Source organism: Urtica dioica, chromosome 10 (assembly GCF_054948205.1).
Source record: "Urtica dioica subsp. dioica isolate 48M chromosome 10, U.dioica_male_clone48M_v1_H2, whole genome shotgun sequence".
In the NCBI taxonomy this organism is placed as follows: domain Eukaryota; kingdom Viridiplantae; phylum Streptophyta; class Magnoliopsida; order Rosales; family Urticaceae; genus Urtica; species Urtica dioica.
In genome coordinates this window covers 24,694,368-24,707,139 of record NC_142765.1, presented here as the reverse complement: position 1 = coordinate 24,707,139, position 12,772 = coordinate 24,694,368, and the positions used below count along the sequence as shown (strand labels likewise).

Genomic DNA, 12,772 nt, shown 5'->3' with positions numbered 1-12,772 from the left:
AACTAAAATTTACTTAAAACTAACAAAATATTAGTTATTTATTTATAATTTATAAGATGTTGACTACATAAAAATTCCTCTAATTTTAATCGGTTAATTTCCTAATTATTTGAAATATCAAAGCCTCTAAGCTATTTGGATAACGAGAGAGAGAGTACTTGTATACTTTTTACCCTCGATTAATTCCTCACATAACCAACAAAATGAGAAATAGACAAAGTCACAACAAAAATGAACAAAATGATGAATTCTGAAACAATTGTACACTTGATGCAGACATTTGCTACGATTACCCCTGCTGAGTTCTTGCCCTCTGAATTAATCCATAGTTCAAAACTTCAAATATATTTGTAAATTAAATCAGGGACTAAATTGTTATTGAGCTAAGACTTTAAGGACCAACTGGGTAATTAAATGAAATGAAACCTCGACATTTATTATTAGCTATATCTTCTTCATTACATTCATATATCCTTTGATATTTGTTACTACAAAACCCCGCAAAACCCCGCTTTCTTTCTTTTCTTCTTCTTCTTCTTCTTCTTCAATGGCTTCCAAGCTGACTTCCTTGGGAACCGCAGTGTTGTTCCGGTCACCAACCAGGGCTCTTCTCCTTCCGAAACCCTCAGCTCATTCGTCGCTCAGACCTTCCCTCCCTCGCCTCTGTTGCTCCTCCGTCGCCGCTCAACCGCCGGCGCCGGAGCTTGCCGAGCCGCGCCACCCGTGGACGGAGTGGGTCGAATTCGTCGATCGACTGACCGATAAAGGCTACTTCTCCGAGAATTCACTTTCTGCCGCGGAAGAGGAGGGTGAGAGGCTTTACAGGGATGTAAACCTCTTGAAAGACGCTTGTCTCAGCTTCGGTCGCGACCGCTACGATCTTCTCAAGTAATCTCTCTCTCTCTCTCTCTCTCTCTCTCTCTCTCTCTCTGTGTTCTTGTTTGGAAGGAATTGACTATTGAGGATTTTGTTCTCCTACGAATTCAATGGTTAAAAAATTGTTTTCTTGCCTCTGTTTGGTTGCGGAGAAAATGTAGGAGAAAAAAATCAATGCCTTTTGTTTCACTATTATATGAAATCAGTTGAAATTTTGAGAATTTTGAGTATTGGAGTGTTCACTCTAGAATGGAAGACACTATCTATTTATTTAAATATTTTATTTTCTGTTAGGATGCTGTGGAAAAAATGTAGGACTAATGGTTAATTTTTTTCTTCTTCTTTCAATCAAATAAACATTTGCAGCCTCATTCTATATTTTGAAATGTTAATTTTTTTAGGCAATTTTATTTAATATGTTCTTATATTATAACTAACTAATTGTGAAAATGCAGTTCATTGTCAAAGAAAGATATCAAGGTGGTTGTGGGAAGTGGATGCCTTAATCTGCTAAGAAAAGGCGTCAACTCAGCCAAACGGTTGCGAGGCTTTGTCAATCTCGACGAAGCGGATGTATGTATTATTCTTTCTTTTATTTTTTAATTTACATGCTTAACATTATGTGGGAAGCTATTGCTAAAAGTATAAATGTTCGAGTTCTCGCAATACACATATCAGTAAGACGCAATGATCTGAAACAACAGTAACAAAAAAGAAAATGAAGAAGAAGAAAAATATGTAGATACGCATTCAGTGTCTCAAGAAAGGGTTTCCTTTTTCTATCCGTGCATTTAAGAGTTTTTTTTTGCTGTTGTTAAAGTAACTCATTCATCCACCGTTTATAGTACAATCATATTATATTGAATATTTCGGCACAAATTACAGTCTATAAACCTTCAGCTTTAACAGAGTTTTTACAATGGTGGGGATAGAGTCCTCGCCCTCTCAAAGAGGGTGTGCATTAGGAGTTTCTGAGCCTAAAACATTATTATTTTTTGTATAACTTATAATTTATGCTTAATCGCTCTTTATTTACTTGGGATTCAGGTATGTGGCGGTTGCAATCTGCGTGGTTCATGTGATAGAGCATACGTGATTCTTAAAGAATCTGAAGCCGATGCGCGTACTGTGGATATAGTGCGTTTATTGCTGTTTTATGCAGTAGATCCGGCTCTCATTTCAGGAGCTCAAAAACCCGCCGGAAGAGAAGTTGTTGAATCATCTGCAAGGAAACTACTGTCCGAGTTGCTCCAGCTCAGCGAGACAGCTCGTGATCCAGCGCTTGCCAAGCCCGCCGCCCAAATCGAAAAAAGGAAACAACGACCTTCGAGTCGCATAGATCACGAATTGTTCCACGGTATCGAAATGATGAAAGGGGATTGGAAGTGTCTCAAGTAAGTCGTATGAAGTAGCGTTTTGAGATTTCGATTCAAAATTTTTGGCTTTGTTTTCTGCTTGTTTAATGATTTGAGCCCAAGTTACGAAGTATTTTTATTATTGACTCAATTTTTATTTGTTTTTCATTATCAAAGAGACTACTGTATAATCACTGGTATAAGGAACTTAAAAATTAAATTTATTTGATTAACGATCCCAAATTAACGTACATGTAGAAACATATGAATTTCACGTTTTTCATTCTCGATATATTAATATATTAGTTCATTTTTTTTCTTCTTCATATTATTACTCTATATTTTGGCTTGCTCTAACGGCAGAAACGTAGGTGGCATGGCATAGCCCCAGATAGAAATATATTTTTGCTGCACAATAGGAAAATCTAACGTCTATATAGTTTAGGAATGCAAGTCTATATTATGCTAAAAACATGAGAAAGGCATTGAACCCTAGAATGCTCAAAGCCCTGACTATCATTGAACCCTAGATACGCTGGTATTCTTGCCCAAGATATTGGATTTTGCAAATGTAAATGTGAAGCAGATATAATTATAAAGTCAGTGTTGTTATGATCCGATTGAAGCTCAGTTTCTTTCCTTTCTCATTTCAGCTTTAGCGACCTTTTCATGGTCTCACAATCCATAAACTGAGGGGTTTTTTTTTTTTTTTTTTTTTTTGGTTTGTTTTGTCTCGCAGTTGCGAATACATTAACTTCTCAAGAAATTCACAATGCCTAAAGTGCAAGGAGGATCGTCCTAATTCCTTTGGAAGAACTGGGATTATACCGAAAGAAGGAGATTGGACCTGTCCTGAGTAAGTATCGAGCACTCGAACCATAACCCTAACCATTTATTTTATGTAGCTTCTTTATAGGCTATTATTTAAGACATTCTTCTACTCCTCACAGAGTATTGGTCTAATCGTATTATCTGTTCAAGTGACACATGCACTGTAATCATGTAACGGTCTTTGGTGTTGCATATATTACTCTGTCCCCAAGAATGGGAGTCTTAGAATTTGTACAAGCCGTGTCACACATCCCTAAGAATTTGCGGTTTCGATGGTGTTGTACAGATGCAAATACATGAATTTTTCCAGGAATAAAAGTTGCATGAAGTGCAAAGCTGAGGGGCCACAAAATGCCAGAGTCAAGGAATTCAAAATGAAAAAAGGAGATTGGAATTGTCCGCGGTAAGTCCTCTTTTTATGCATAACCTATAAATCAGCTTAGTTCTGCCTTAATTTGCTATTATAGATGAGAGGTCTCGTCGCAGAAAGTCACAAATATTTAAATAAAATTGTGAGGAGAATAAAATATTCTCAGGTTTTTTTTTTTAAAGCACATGGAATCTAATTTAGTTTGTTTGTTATAGAGGTAAAAAGTTATTTGTCTCTCTATTTCAGTCCACGTCAGCATGTTGGTTAGATTTTAAAAAAAAAATCTCAAACCTTGGTTGGTTTTTTTTTTTTTTTTTTTTTTTTTTTAATTCTTATGTTTGGTGTGGCTTAGTTACTTAAATTTTTCTATTAATAATAAGGATGATATTTTTTTTTATGTGATGTATTTCATTAAACAAATTAAATATCTTTTGGGTAGGACTAAAATGCTACAAAATCAAAACTTTGGTCATAAAATCAGTATAGGGGCCAACATGCCACTATTATAATACTTCAAGGCCTATTTATACGAAAATATGTAATATGTCATCTCGGCAGAGAGAGTTCTGAAGCACATATTTAAATACTGTACTTCACCTTTAAGTAGAATACGGGCCATTTTTTCGGTCCTCCTCTTCTCTTTATGTCTCGTTACCGAAACAGTGTTTCACGCTTTACAACTCGGGTTTCGACTTTCAGGTGCGAGTACATGAATTTCGCAAACAACAGGGAATGTCTGCGCTGCAAAGAGTCGCGGCCAAAGAGAATCTTAAGGCCCGGGGAATGGGAATGTCCCTCGTGAGTTTCCTCTGCTTTGGACATTCCTCTAATTTCACTTGTCGAGCTCAAAACCGGATAATTGTATTAACATCTCGATTGGATATCAATCGCAGGTGTGATTACTTGAACTATAGCGCAAATGTGACATGCCCGAAGTGCGATCACGAATCACCTTTCAGAGCCAAAGGTTCCGAATACGATGAACACACATGGAGACGCCCCCGCTAGTGGAAAACATCATCCAAGCCTATTAAGTTCATTATTCGGAGGTAAAATGTTTATATACGAAATGGTTTTACCGACTTAGAAACGAGACAGCGAATGTAATAATAGGTTTGTAATGGTTTTGGTACTTCCTGGGGCTTCACAGTTTTGGTGATTCTATAAATGATAAACGTAGGGGGGATCGATATTTTCGAAGTGTTGAAAAATTATAGCTGAGATTGTAGATGAGGATTTATGAATGGTGTTTTTTATTTTTATTAATGTTCACAGTTGCGTTTTTGCTGATTTTTCTTAGATTTCAGTCAGAAGTCCATAACATGGTTTAAATGCTTTATTTTCTCATTTAACTTACAATGTTCACTTCTCTTTGAAATGTTCGAGATAAAATACATCCTTGATTTTCTCGTGCTCTCAATTTGGCTGCAAAAATCTCAGGCGTTTTACTAGTACATTGTTTTTAAAAAAATATATCTACTAATCAATAAATATATTGACTGATATCTTATACAATTATATACTTGAAAAATAGAATATGTATATTCATATATGTTCAATAAAATAAATTAAAAAACTTACCCATAAAATTGGTCTCAAATGCTACAAATTCAATATAGTAAGTATTTAAAAGTCAAAATATTAAATAGTTTTCGAATGCTACAATCATTACTCATATGCTAAGTGATGAAGTGCTTGAAACGTATTAGGTGTATATATAAACTTAACACTCCAAATTATATTAGGTGTATATATAAATTTAATACTCCAAATTATCAGTTAATGATTCTCTAAATTGAGTACTTTCATACTATATTTGAGCGCTTTAACAAAGTAAGTAAATTGAAACGTTGAAATTTTAACTTAGCCAAAATAGAATACATTGATAAATGCTAAAACGGCTTAAAGTACAACCAAAGCTTACCAAAAATTCAATTTCAAATTTTTTTTTTTGGGAGAAAAACACAATCATAATTATAATAAATATTGTAAAATAAAAACGCTAATTTATCTAGAAACTAGCGGTCTGTTAACGGATTGCGGTGAGGCATGAGAACAACCGTGCGTGGCGTGCGTGTGAACTTGCACTTGCGGTGGTTGTGGCGTGCGGTTCTCTACGGTGCGGGGCTCTGCGGTGTGGTGGCAGAGCTGACTCTTGCTATAGGCAAGCAAGGTCGGTGCCTAGGACACCTGATTGGGCTGAGCCCCAAAATTTTAAATCATTTATTATTATGTTAGGGCATTAACGCTCGTGTAATGAAAAAGAAAAAGTATGTATATGTATTTATGTTAGGATAAAGAACAAATAATTTGAAAATCACGTGTCAAAGGGCATTTTTATCAAAGTGTACATAATTTTCAAATTTACGCCAATAATTTTGTTGAAAACCAATATTACTATCTTTTAAGTTTTAACACATAATTTCCCACATTTCTCTATACAGCGTTTCTGGCTCCATTTGGAAATCGGAAATGATTTTCATCTCGATGCACGATATTGAACGATCCACTCACAACGCGACACGTGGCACTGAACATCCACGTGTCGCGTTGTGAGTGGATCGTTCAACATCGTGATGAATAGCATTGCTCTTTGGAAATAGAAACATTCTTTCAATTACCTGCGAAATAGAATAACTTAACGGTGTCATGACGTTGGTCGGTATTGAAACTAACGGGTTTTTTTTTTGTTATTTTGGTGAAACTCGAGGATATTTTTGACCTTTTATCATCCAAATATATGTCCTCTTCCTTCTTTCCCTCCATTTCCATATGCTTCTCAAGCTAAACCCTAGAACAGAGAGTCAGAGAGAGAGAGAAAGAGATGGGAGAGAGAGACGACTACAAGTTCCTTGAAATAAGAGACGCCATTGCTTCGATCAATCAGAAAGTTTCTCTAATCGGCGTCGTCATCGAGTACGGTTTCCCTAAGAAAACCAAAGGCACTGGTAACATTTCACGTGCATATATTCACTCAATGTTCTTTTTGAGAGTTTATCTGTGAAATGGGTTGTTTATAGGTTGAATCAGTTAAGCTTCGTAATTTTATAATTTTTTTTTCCATGGAAATGATTTGCATTAAAAACCGAACCCGAAAATCGAAATGGATTAATTTGGCAATGAAGACAAAAAGGCCGGACTTATGGCTGCCACTTCGGTCGGTAGTAGATTGATGAAATTTTCGATGAAGGTGTCTGAGCCACAAGATTGTTCTTTTATTTATTTGTACTTTTTGTTTTTGCTTACTGATTTGGGTTTGCAAAGCATATATGTACATTGTGTTTTAACCTTTTACCACTTGGTTTTTATGAGTAGGTCTCGGAAGATTGTGACCTTGCTGTGAAATGGGTTTCAGTTTCATGATGTTTTAATTTAGTTTTTCCATGGAAATAAATTGCATAAAATAAAAGTATATGCATGTTGTTGGCTATGAAGGCAAAAATGGCCGGACTTATGGCTGCCACTTCGGTCGGTAGTAGATTGATGAATGTCGCGGTGAAAGTGTTTGTTCCGAGCCACATTATCATTGTGAATGTTTTCAAAGTTGGGAATTTTCTTTTGCATTTTACAGGCAAACACGTTCTTTTCATGTGTTTTGGTTGTTTAGGATTTGATGATTTTGCAGATTGGTTCTGTACCATAAGGATCGTCGATGCATCGTATCAAAAAGGGCTTTCAGTTAATGTTTTTGCCGAACATATCGGAGCACTTCCTCATGTTGCTTCTTTTGGAGACATAGCTCAGCTTTCTCATGTTATGGTATCTTTTTACCCCCTCCTTTATGAATGTTATATCGCAATCTGATTTTGGGTTAAACATGGAAAATATTGAGTTTGATATATATCTATGATCCTTGAGTTTTGTTTTTTAATTGCTTGTTTAAATGTATAATAACATGATGTTATATTGGCTTTCCAAGGAGTAGCTAATTTAAAAGAGAAAATAGATTTTGTAAATAACCCTCTTAGACATATTTATTTTCTTCATTAACGGGCATGTTATCCTGTGTTATTGTTTGATCCCATTTCAGTAAAGCAGGGAAAAGAAAAACGTGTAGGCATAGTCTTCCATAGAATGAGAGCTTCAGTTTTAAGAATGGTTGTTTCTATTGTCAGATAAAAACTCACAGCGGAGAAGTATATGCTGTGTTCAATAAGAGGTACTCCGCTTTTGCCTTGCACAAGGGAAGTGGCAAAGATTTTCTTCCGTATCAAACTTATCCAAAATTTCGCTCAAGAGATGCGGACAAGAAGTTTATAGCTGGCCTGAGAGAATGGTTTGTTGATTTTCGTATTGACGAAGGTACTCTCAGCAGACTCTGATCTGAAGTTGGAATTAAAGACGAGAGGTGAACTGTGAAATTTATTGGGATGAAACTTTTGTTTGGGTAACAGAACAGACACATGAAATAAAGTCTAAGCATCAGCTTAAAAATCTTTTTGAATGGGAAGTACATCACGAAACCAAAATCACAGTGAAATTTGTCTGTTCTGCTTGTTATAAAAAACTCCTATGCATGCTTTGACTTGACAGGAAAGTTGAAATGCTGAACCTGGTTTACATTGTCGATTTAATTGGATTTAGGTACATGACGAGAAGCTTTAAATGGATGCTTGCTTAATATTACTAAGTTTTTTTTATTTATTTTAATTTCAAATCAACAATGCTTCGATCAGTTTTATCCTATTTGGATCTCAGAATTTGCAACTGATCACACAATAACAGTATAGTGGTTAATTTATGTTGAGGATAAGTGATGGAACCTTTAAAAGCATCCTATAAACTGGCAAGATCTAATAAAACTTCCTTCTTAAATTGTTGTCAATTTGCCCTTCCTGCGCTTTATATATGAACATAAACAAATTGTTCACTAATTTAAATAAATCTATTTCTCATTATGATGGACAAGTGCATTTGCTTACTCTCTAACCTGTCTTATTTGTCCTACTCCTGTTATAGCTTAAATTGGTATCTATCATGCAGATTCTGATAAATTTTCATTGGTCAGAGAAGTCAAGGAATCTAAATATAGCGACTTGGCCTGCAAGGTATATAAGGCATTCTTATCAATTAAAATCGTCACTTATAGATGTGTATTTTCTTTAAAATCATTGTTTTTGAAAGGCATTTCAGATCTTCAGTTTCTGACAAATCTGTGCCCGTTCAATGGTTAATGATTTACATCGACCATCGCTAGATAATTCATGTCCAGGAGTTTGGAAAAGATGAATGGATAGCTTTTGTTTGGGATGGCACCGATACCCAACCAAACAAACTTTCAATGAGGTATGCTAATAAATGCCTTGTCAACTTATGATGTCTGTCAATGATATTCAGTTAGCTAGCTTCAACGTTTGCTTTTATTTTTTAATTTTATTTTCTTTTTTGTTTTTATAATACTACTGGTTTACAAGCAGAACTATTACCAGGATTTTCTTATTTAATCGAAATCCATCATGGTGAGGTGTACTGTAAGTCAGCTTTATCTCCCGATTACTATGATTACAAACTTGTATTTTCTCATCTTTTTACATTGTGTTATGGATCTCAGGCTAGAAGATGAGAAGGACAACCCACTCCCTTTACATTTGGAACCGTCCCCTGTGTCAAGAGATAAAGTAATCGATTTTCCTTGCGCTGGATCCGTCTTGAGGGTGGGGTTTGACCAAGGCATCAAGAGGCACGGGATTCAGTTACTGAAAGTTAATACGGGCAAGTGGATGAAACTTGTCAATGTATATTGTGAGGTACGAGCAGGATTATGGTGGGGTGTTTTGACACCCTTAACAAAGGTCCGCTACACACCCGATGACGACCGTCTTGTGCTAGAGCGCCAAAGGTAGATTTTCTTTGAATTCTGATGTTATTAGAGAAACGTGCTTTATTTTCATACTGAATGAACTTCTTAGTAAAATTTGGTGGCAATGCTTGTTCCAGGTTATATAGTGGGCGTCTGGGCTTGAGAAATGGACGGAATCCGTACTGGAGTTTTCCTTGGACATCGACGGTTACAGGTATCAAATTATTAGTTTGCTTCGTCAAAAATATATGGGTGATTTATATCTACTTTATTATGTGAAATTCATGTAGTTTTGTTTTGATCCGTTTATATTGTGTTTGTTACTCAGATGTTGACTTCAAAGATGCTACAATTGTTACATTAATGGATGCTCTAACCTATCCAGAGGTATCCTATCTATCTTCTTATATGATTGAATTCTAGCCTCCTTGGTTATTAACATGTGGTCATTGGTTAATAATATGTGAATTCCCACTTATTTTATCTATAATCATTACATTTATTTACATCTTCCTTTTTTCCCCATATAGTGTCGATATTATGCTGTCCTTTTCATTCCCTAGTTCGATGTGAGAAAAGCATTCCTGATTTAGTTTTAATCACATGAGAACTTGTGTATTCCAGTGCAGTGAAAGATAACTGACTGTTGTCCTGATTTTTTCTTGATATGCCTGTTATGTCATTCTTAACCCCTTCTAAACTTAGTTTTTCATTGTTCACGTGTTGTTGGTGGTTGAATATCCTGAGTTTTTAAATGACACCATTTGTGCTAGTAGAGCTTTCATGAACTAAATTTTTTCAATAAAATATCTTATGCTTGACTTTTCTTATTTATCTTCGGAAATACAAGTGTTGGATGTTTGTTCATACTGGACCTCAACAAAGAGTACATTCTTTTAGCACATCTGATTGGAAATTCAATGTTGATTAAAAATTAGAATTAGAAGTTTCTCGAATCGTGTTCGTTTCTAGTTGAGCAAAAAAGAAAAAAATCCATTAGTTGTCATTGTCCCAATTGAATTTACGTATAGAATGTACACTGTAATCCATATTGAGGCCTATTGGGTTGGTCGATCTCTTTGCTTTGCAGTATTTTCTTCTGTGATATATAAATTTAAAAACAAACTATACTCGTAATGATGATTCCTGTGCGCCGAAATTCATACGTGACAGGTCACTGCTAAATTCCTGTGTACTGTAAGGGTAGTAGCAGCATATCCATGGCAGGCCAAAGATTTTTGCTCTCCTCACGGAGTGTACCGAGTTAGGCTTACCCTAGAGGACCCAACTGCAAGAATTCATGCTTATCTATACGCAGAGGATGCGGTACCTACTTGCTACTTTAGACCATCTAATTCATATGCTTTAATAAATCTTACTGCGCTATATTTTTCTCACGATCTTAAGCTAGAAATTAGGTTATTCTCTGTTCTACAATTTCTATTCCGACAGAAAATAACTTATTAAAAATATCCCACTCTGTGTTTCACGTATCTTTCGGTAATGACAGCTTTTATTTATTTTGGAATAAGGCGCGCCAGCTGATAGTTTTAGGTTTGTTTCACTAATTCAATGCAATGGGGAATAACTGTGGTTCGGAATGTTGATTTTTATTGATTTAATTGCAAAAAAGGCACAAGAATTTAACTGTTGAAGTATGATATTTCCAACTCAGAATTGAAGACGAGAATGGATGGATGTAATAGCTTTGTAGATTTAGTGGCAAAAAAACCGTGTATAATTAGAAACATTTCTCTACTTTCAGTTGACAAGCCAAAGCCCCTGGGTCTTTTCTATACAGCAATAGCTCTCTTTTTCATGCTTGGCCTAAAGTGTGTTGCTGTGTAAAAATTGTTTTGCTTTTGTTGTAATGATGTTTTGAACCACTCGCAGGAGAATTTCTTTGGCGGTCATCCCCCTATTGATGAACTGACCAGGAAAAGAAACGCTCTGCTCGGAGTAGCCACGAGCGATGATGGAACAGAAATAGAGAACACCGCAAGAGATCCTCCGTGGGTCCAATGTTGCATCAAATCTTATTACCTGGACAAGAATGACGTCTGGGGAAGCAGACACTTCCGAGTATTTGGCACCAGATTAGTCGGTTGAGTAGATGGTTGTTATGTGATACTTTTTCTGCAATGTACATAAAGAATAATGAATATAACAACCCTCGTGTATAAGCAGTTTGTTTGAGCTAGGAGTAATTACTAATTATAGTTGATCTGTAATTATATGTTCGCTGACGTTCATAAATGTTGGCCTGTACATTTCTTTTGGATGTTGGATAAAATAGTCTATGCCGGTTATATATGGTCGTCAAAGGGTTTGCATGAGATCCAAAAAGAAAGGGAAACTTAGATTTTTCAAGATTGTTTGGATAAAACATTGGAAAACAAACTTACCCATTAAAACTTAAAAAAAAAATTTCTTCTAGGAATTAGTCTATTCAAATTAAGAGCATCTCCAACTCAATCAATAATGTAGTGGGAAGTGATAAAATGGGGTTGGATTTGTTCCGATTCAATCTCATTTTCTACTCCATTACGAGAGTGGGAGAATAGTAAAATTCTAAGTATGGAGTTCATTTATTCATTCCACTCTATTTTTGGAGTGGAAATTTAATCATATTAAAATAATTTAAAAACTTATAAAATGATTATTTTACATGTAATTATATTAATTTATCACAAAATCATGTTATATTATTCGAACGTTGATCAAAACTCGTTAACGTACATACTATAAATATAAATTAAAACTTTAAAAAATAAATTGCTAAAATACAATACACTACAAAGTCAAATGCAAATTATAAAATGATGACATAAGCAACATAGTATAATTTTTAGCAACTATTTCTAACATTTTCTTCATAAAATTGAAAAAAGTGAGAAAATGTCTACCAAGATCATTGTGATTGAACACGCGTCTTTAACTTGTCCATTTTCGATCCAATTACCTAAGATATACCAATCATCTTCTATCATGTTTTTCCACATTTAGAAGTTTTCTAAGATATTTTAACGATTCATCTTTTTTTTTTATTATTACTCATAACCCGAAACATATTTCTGACAAGAAATAATTTCTCTATGTTTAAATTAAGCAAATCAACACAAATTAACTAAATAAAAATAGCTAATGTAATTTCTAAAGAAATATAAGTGTCAAACAAGCTAATGATTTAGAAAGATAAAGCCTCAAAATTCATTGAAGAAAAATATTGTATCCATCCTTCAAGATTGTTTGTCTTTATCTCATTTGGTTTTCCCAAATTTATTATTATTGTCTTGATGAAGCAAAAAATAATAAGAACCCTCCTATACAAATAAACAATTAAGAAACAATTAATAACCAATTGCTTTGGGGGCTTAGTGAAAAAATAAACAAAAAAAGATAAAATTCAAACCATGTTTACTTTTCTATGGTTGTTGATATCGAAGCTACTTGACGTTAAAAGACGGGAAGTGTTGATAGCGTTTTAAAGCCTCTACAATCACGAAGAAAACTAAAGGAAACTTAGTGTTTGATTCGATT

General features: G+C 34.8%; 2 protein-coding genes and 2 non-coding genes across 4 annotated transcripts; all 4 read left to right on the top strand.

The window, feature by feature from the left end:
- The first annotated feature begins 507 nt into the window (after positions 1 to 507).
- LOC149384383 (zinc finger (Ran-binding) family protein) lies at positions 508 to 4,824 on the top strand. The gene is made up of 7 exons (XM_089628207.1): positions 508 to 888; positions 1,332 to 1,449; positions 1,924 to 2,270; positions 2,971 to 3,087; positions 3,349 to 3,465; positions 4,132 to 4,230; positions 4,326 to 4,824. Exons 1-7 carry the CDS (start codon positions 548 to 550, stop codon positions 4,438 to 4,440), a joined length of 1,254 nt encoding a protein of 417 aa, XP_089484333.1. The 5' UTR covers positions 508 to 547; the 3' UTR covers positions 4,441 to 4,824.
- Positions 4,825 to 6,237: 1,413 nt separating this feature from the next.
- Positions 6,238 to 11,580, top strand: LOC149384380 (protection of telomeres protein 1b-like). Its single transcript, XM_089628124.1, has 10 exons — positions 6,238 to 6,380; positions 7,058 to 7,191; positions 7,548 to 7,734; positions 8,416 to 8,480; positions 8,630 to 8,718; positions 8,984 to 9,271; positions 9,370 to 9,446; positions 9,561 to 9,619; positions 10,406 to 10,558; positions 11,126 to 11,580. The coding sequence occupies exons 1-10, from the start codon at positions 6,257 to 6,259 to the stop codon at positions 11,339 to 11,341; spliced, it is 1,392 nt and encodes a 463-aa protein (XP_089484250.1). The 5' UTR covers positions 6,238 to 6,256; the 3' UTR covers positions 11,342 to 11,580.
- On the top strand, positions 6,547 to 6,635 carry LOC149384382 (small nucleolar RNA snoR113). Its single transcript, XR_016301946.1, has one exon. It is a non-coding gene; the product is annotated as a small nucleolar RNA snoR113 (small nucleolar RNA).
- Positions 6,857 to 6,951, top strand: LOC149384381 (small nucleolar RNA snoR113). The gene has a single exon (XR_016301947.1). It is a non-coding gene; the product is annotated as a small nucleolar RNA snoR113 (small nucleolar RNA).
- Positions 11,581 to 12,772: the final 1,192 nt, after the last annotated feature.

What these genes read in the sequence shown, in the direction of transcription:
- LOC149384380 (XM_089628124.1), top strand. Translation starts at nt 6,257, where the DNA reads ATGGGAGAGAGAGACGACTACAAGTTCCTTGAAATAAGAGACGCCATT. An exon ending in TAAGAAAACCAAAGGCACTG is followed by an intron (nt 6,381 to 7,057) that starts GTAACATTTCAC and finishes ATGATTTTGCAG; the next exon opens with ATTGGTTCTGTACCATAAGG. An exon ending in CTCAGCTTTCTCATGTTATG is followed by an intron (nt 7,192 to 7,547) that starts GTATCTTTTTAC and finishes TTCTATTGTCAG; the next exon opens with ATAAAAACTCACAGCGGAGA.
- LOC149384383 (XM_089628207.1), top strand. Translation starts at nt 548, where the DNA reads ATGGCTTCCAAGCTGACTTCCTTGGGAACCGCAGTGTTGTTCCGGTCA. An exon ending in TCAATCTCGACGAAGCGGAT is followed by an intron (nt 1,450 to 1,923) that starts GTATGTATTATT and finishes CTTGGGATTCAG; the next exon opens with GTATGTGGCGGTTGCAATCT. An exon ending in GGGGAATGGGAATGTCCCTC is followed by an intron (nt 4,231 to 4,325) that starts GTGAGTTTCCTC and finishes TATCAATCGCAG; the next exon opens with GTGTGATTACTTGAACTATA.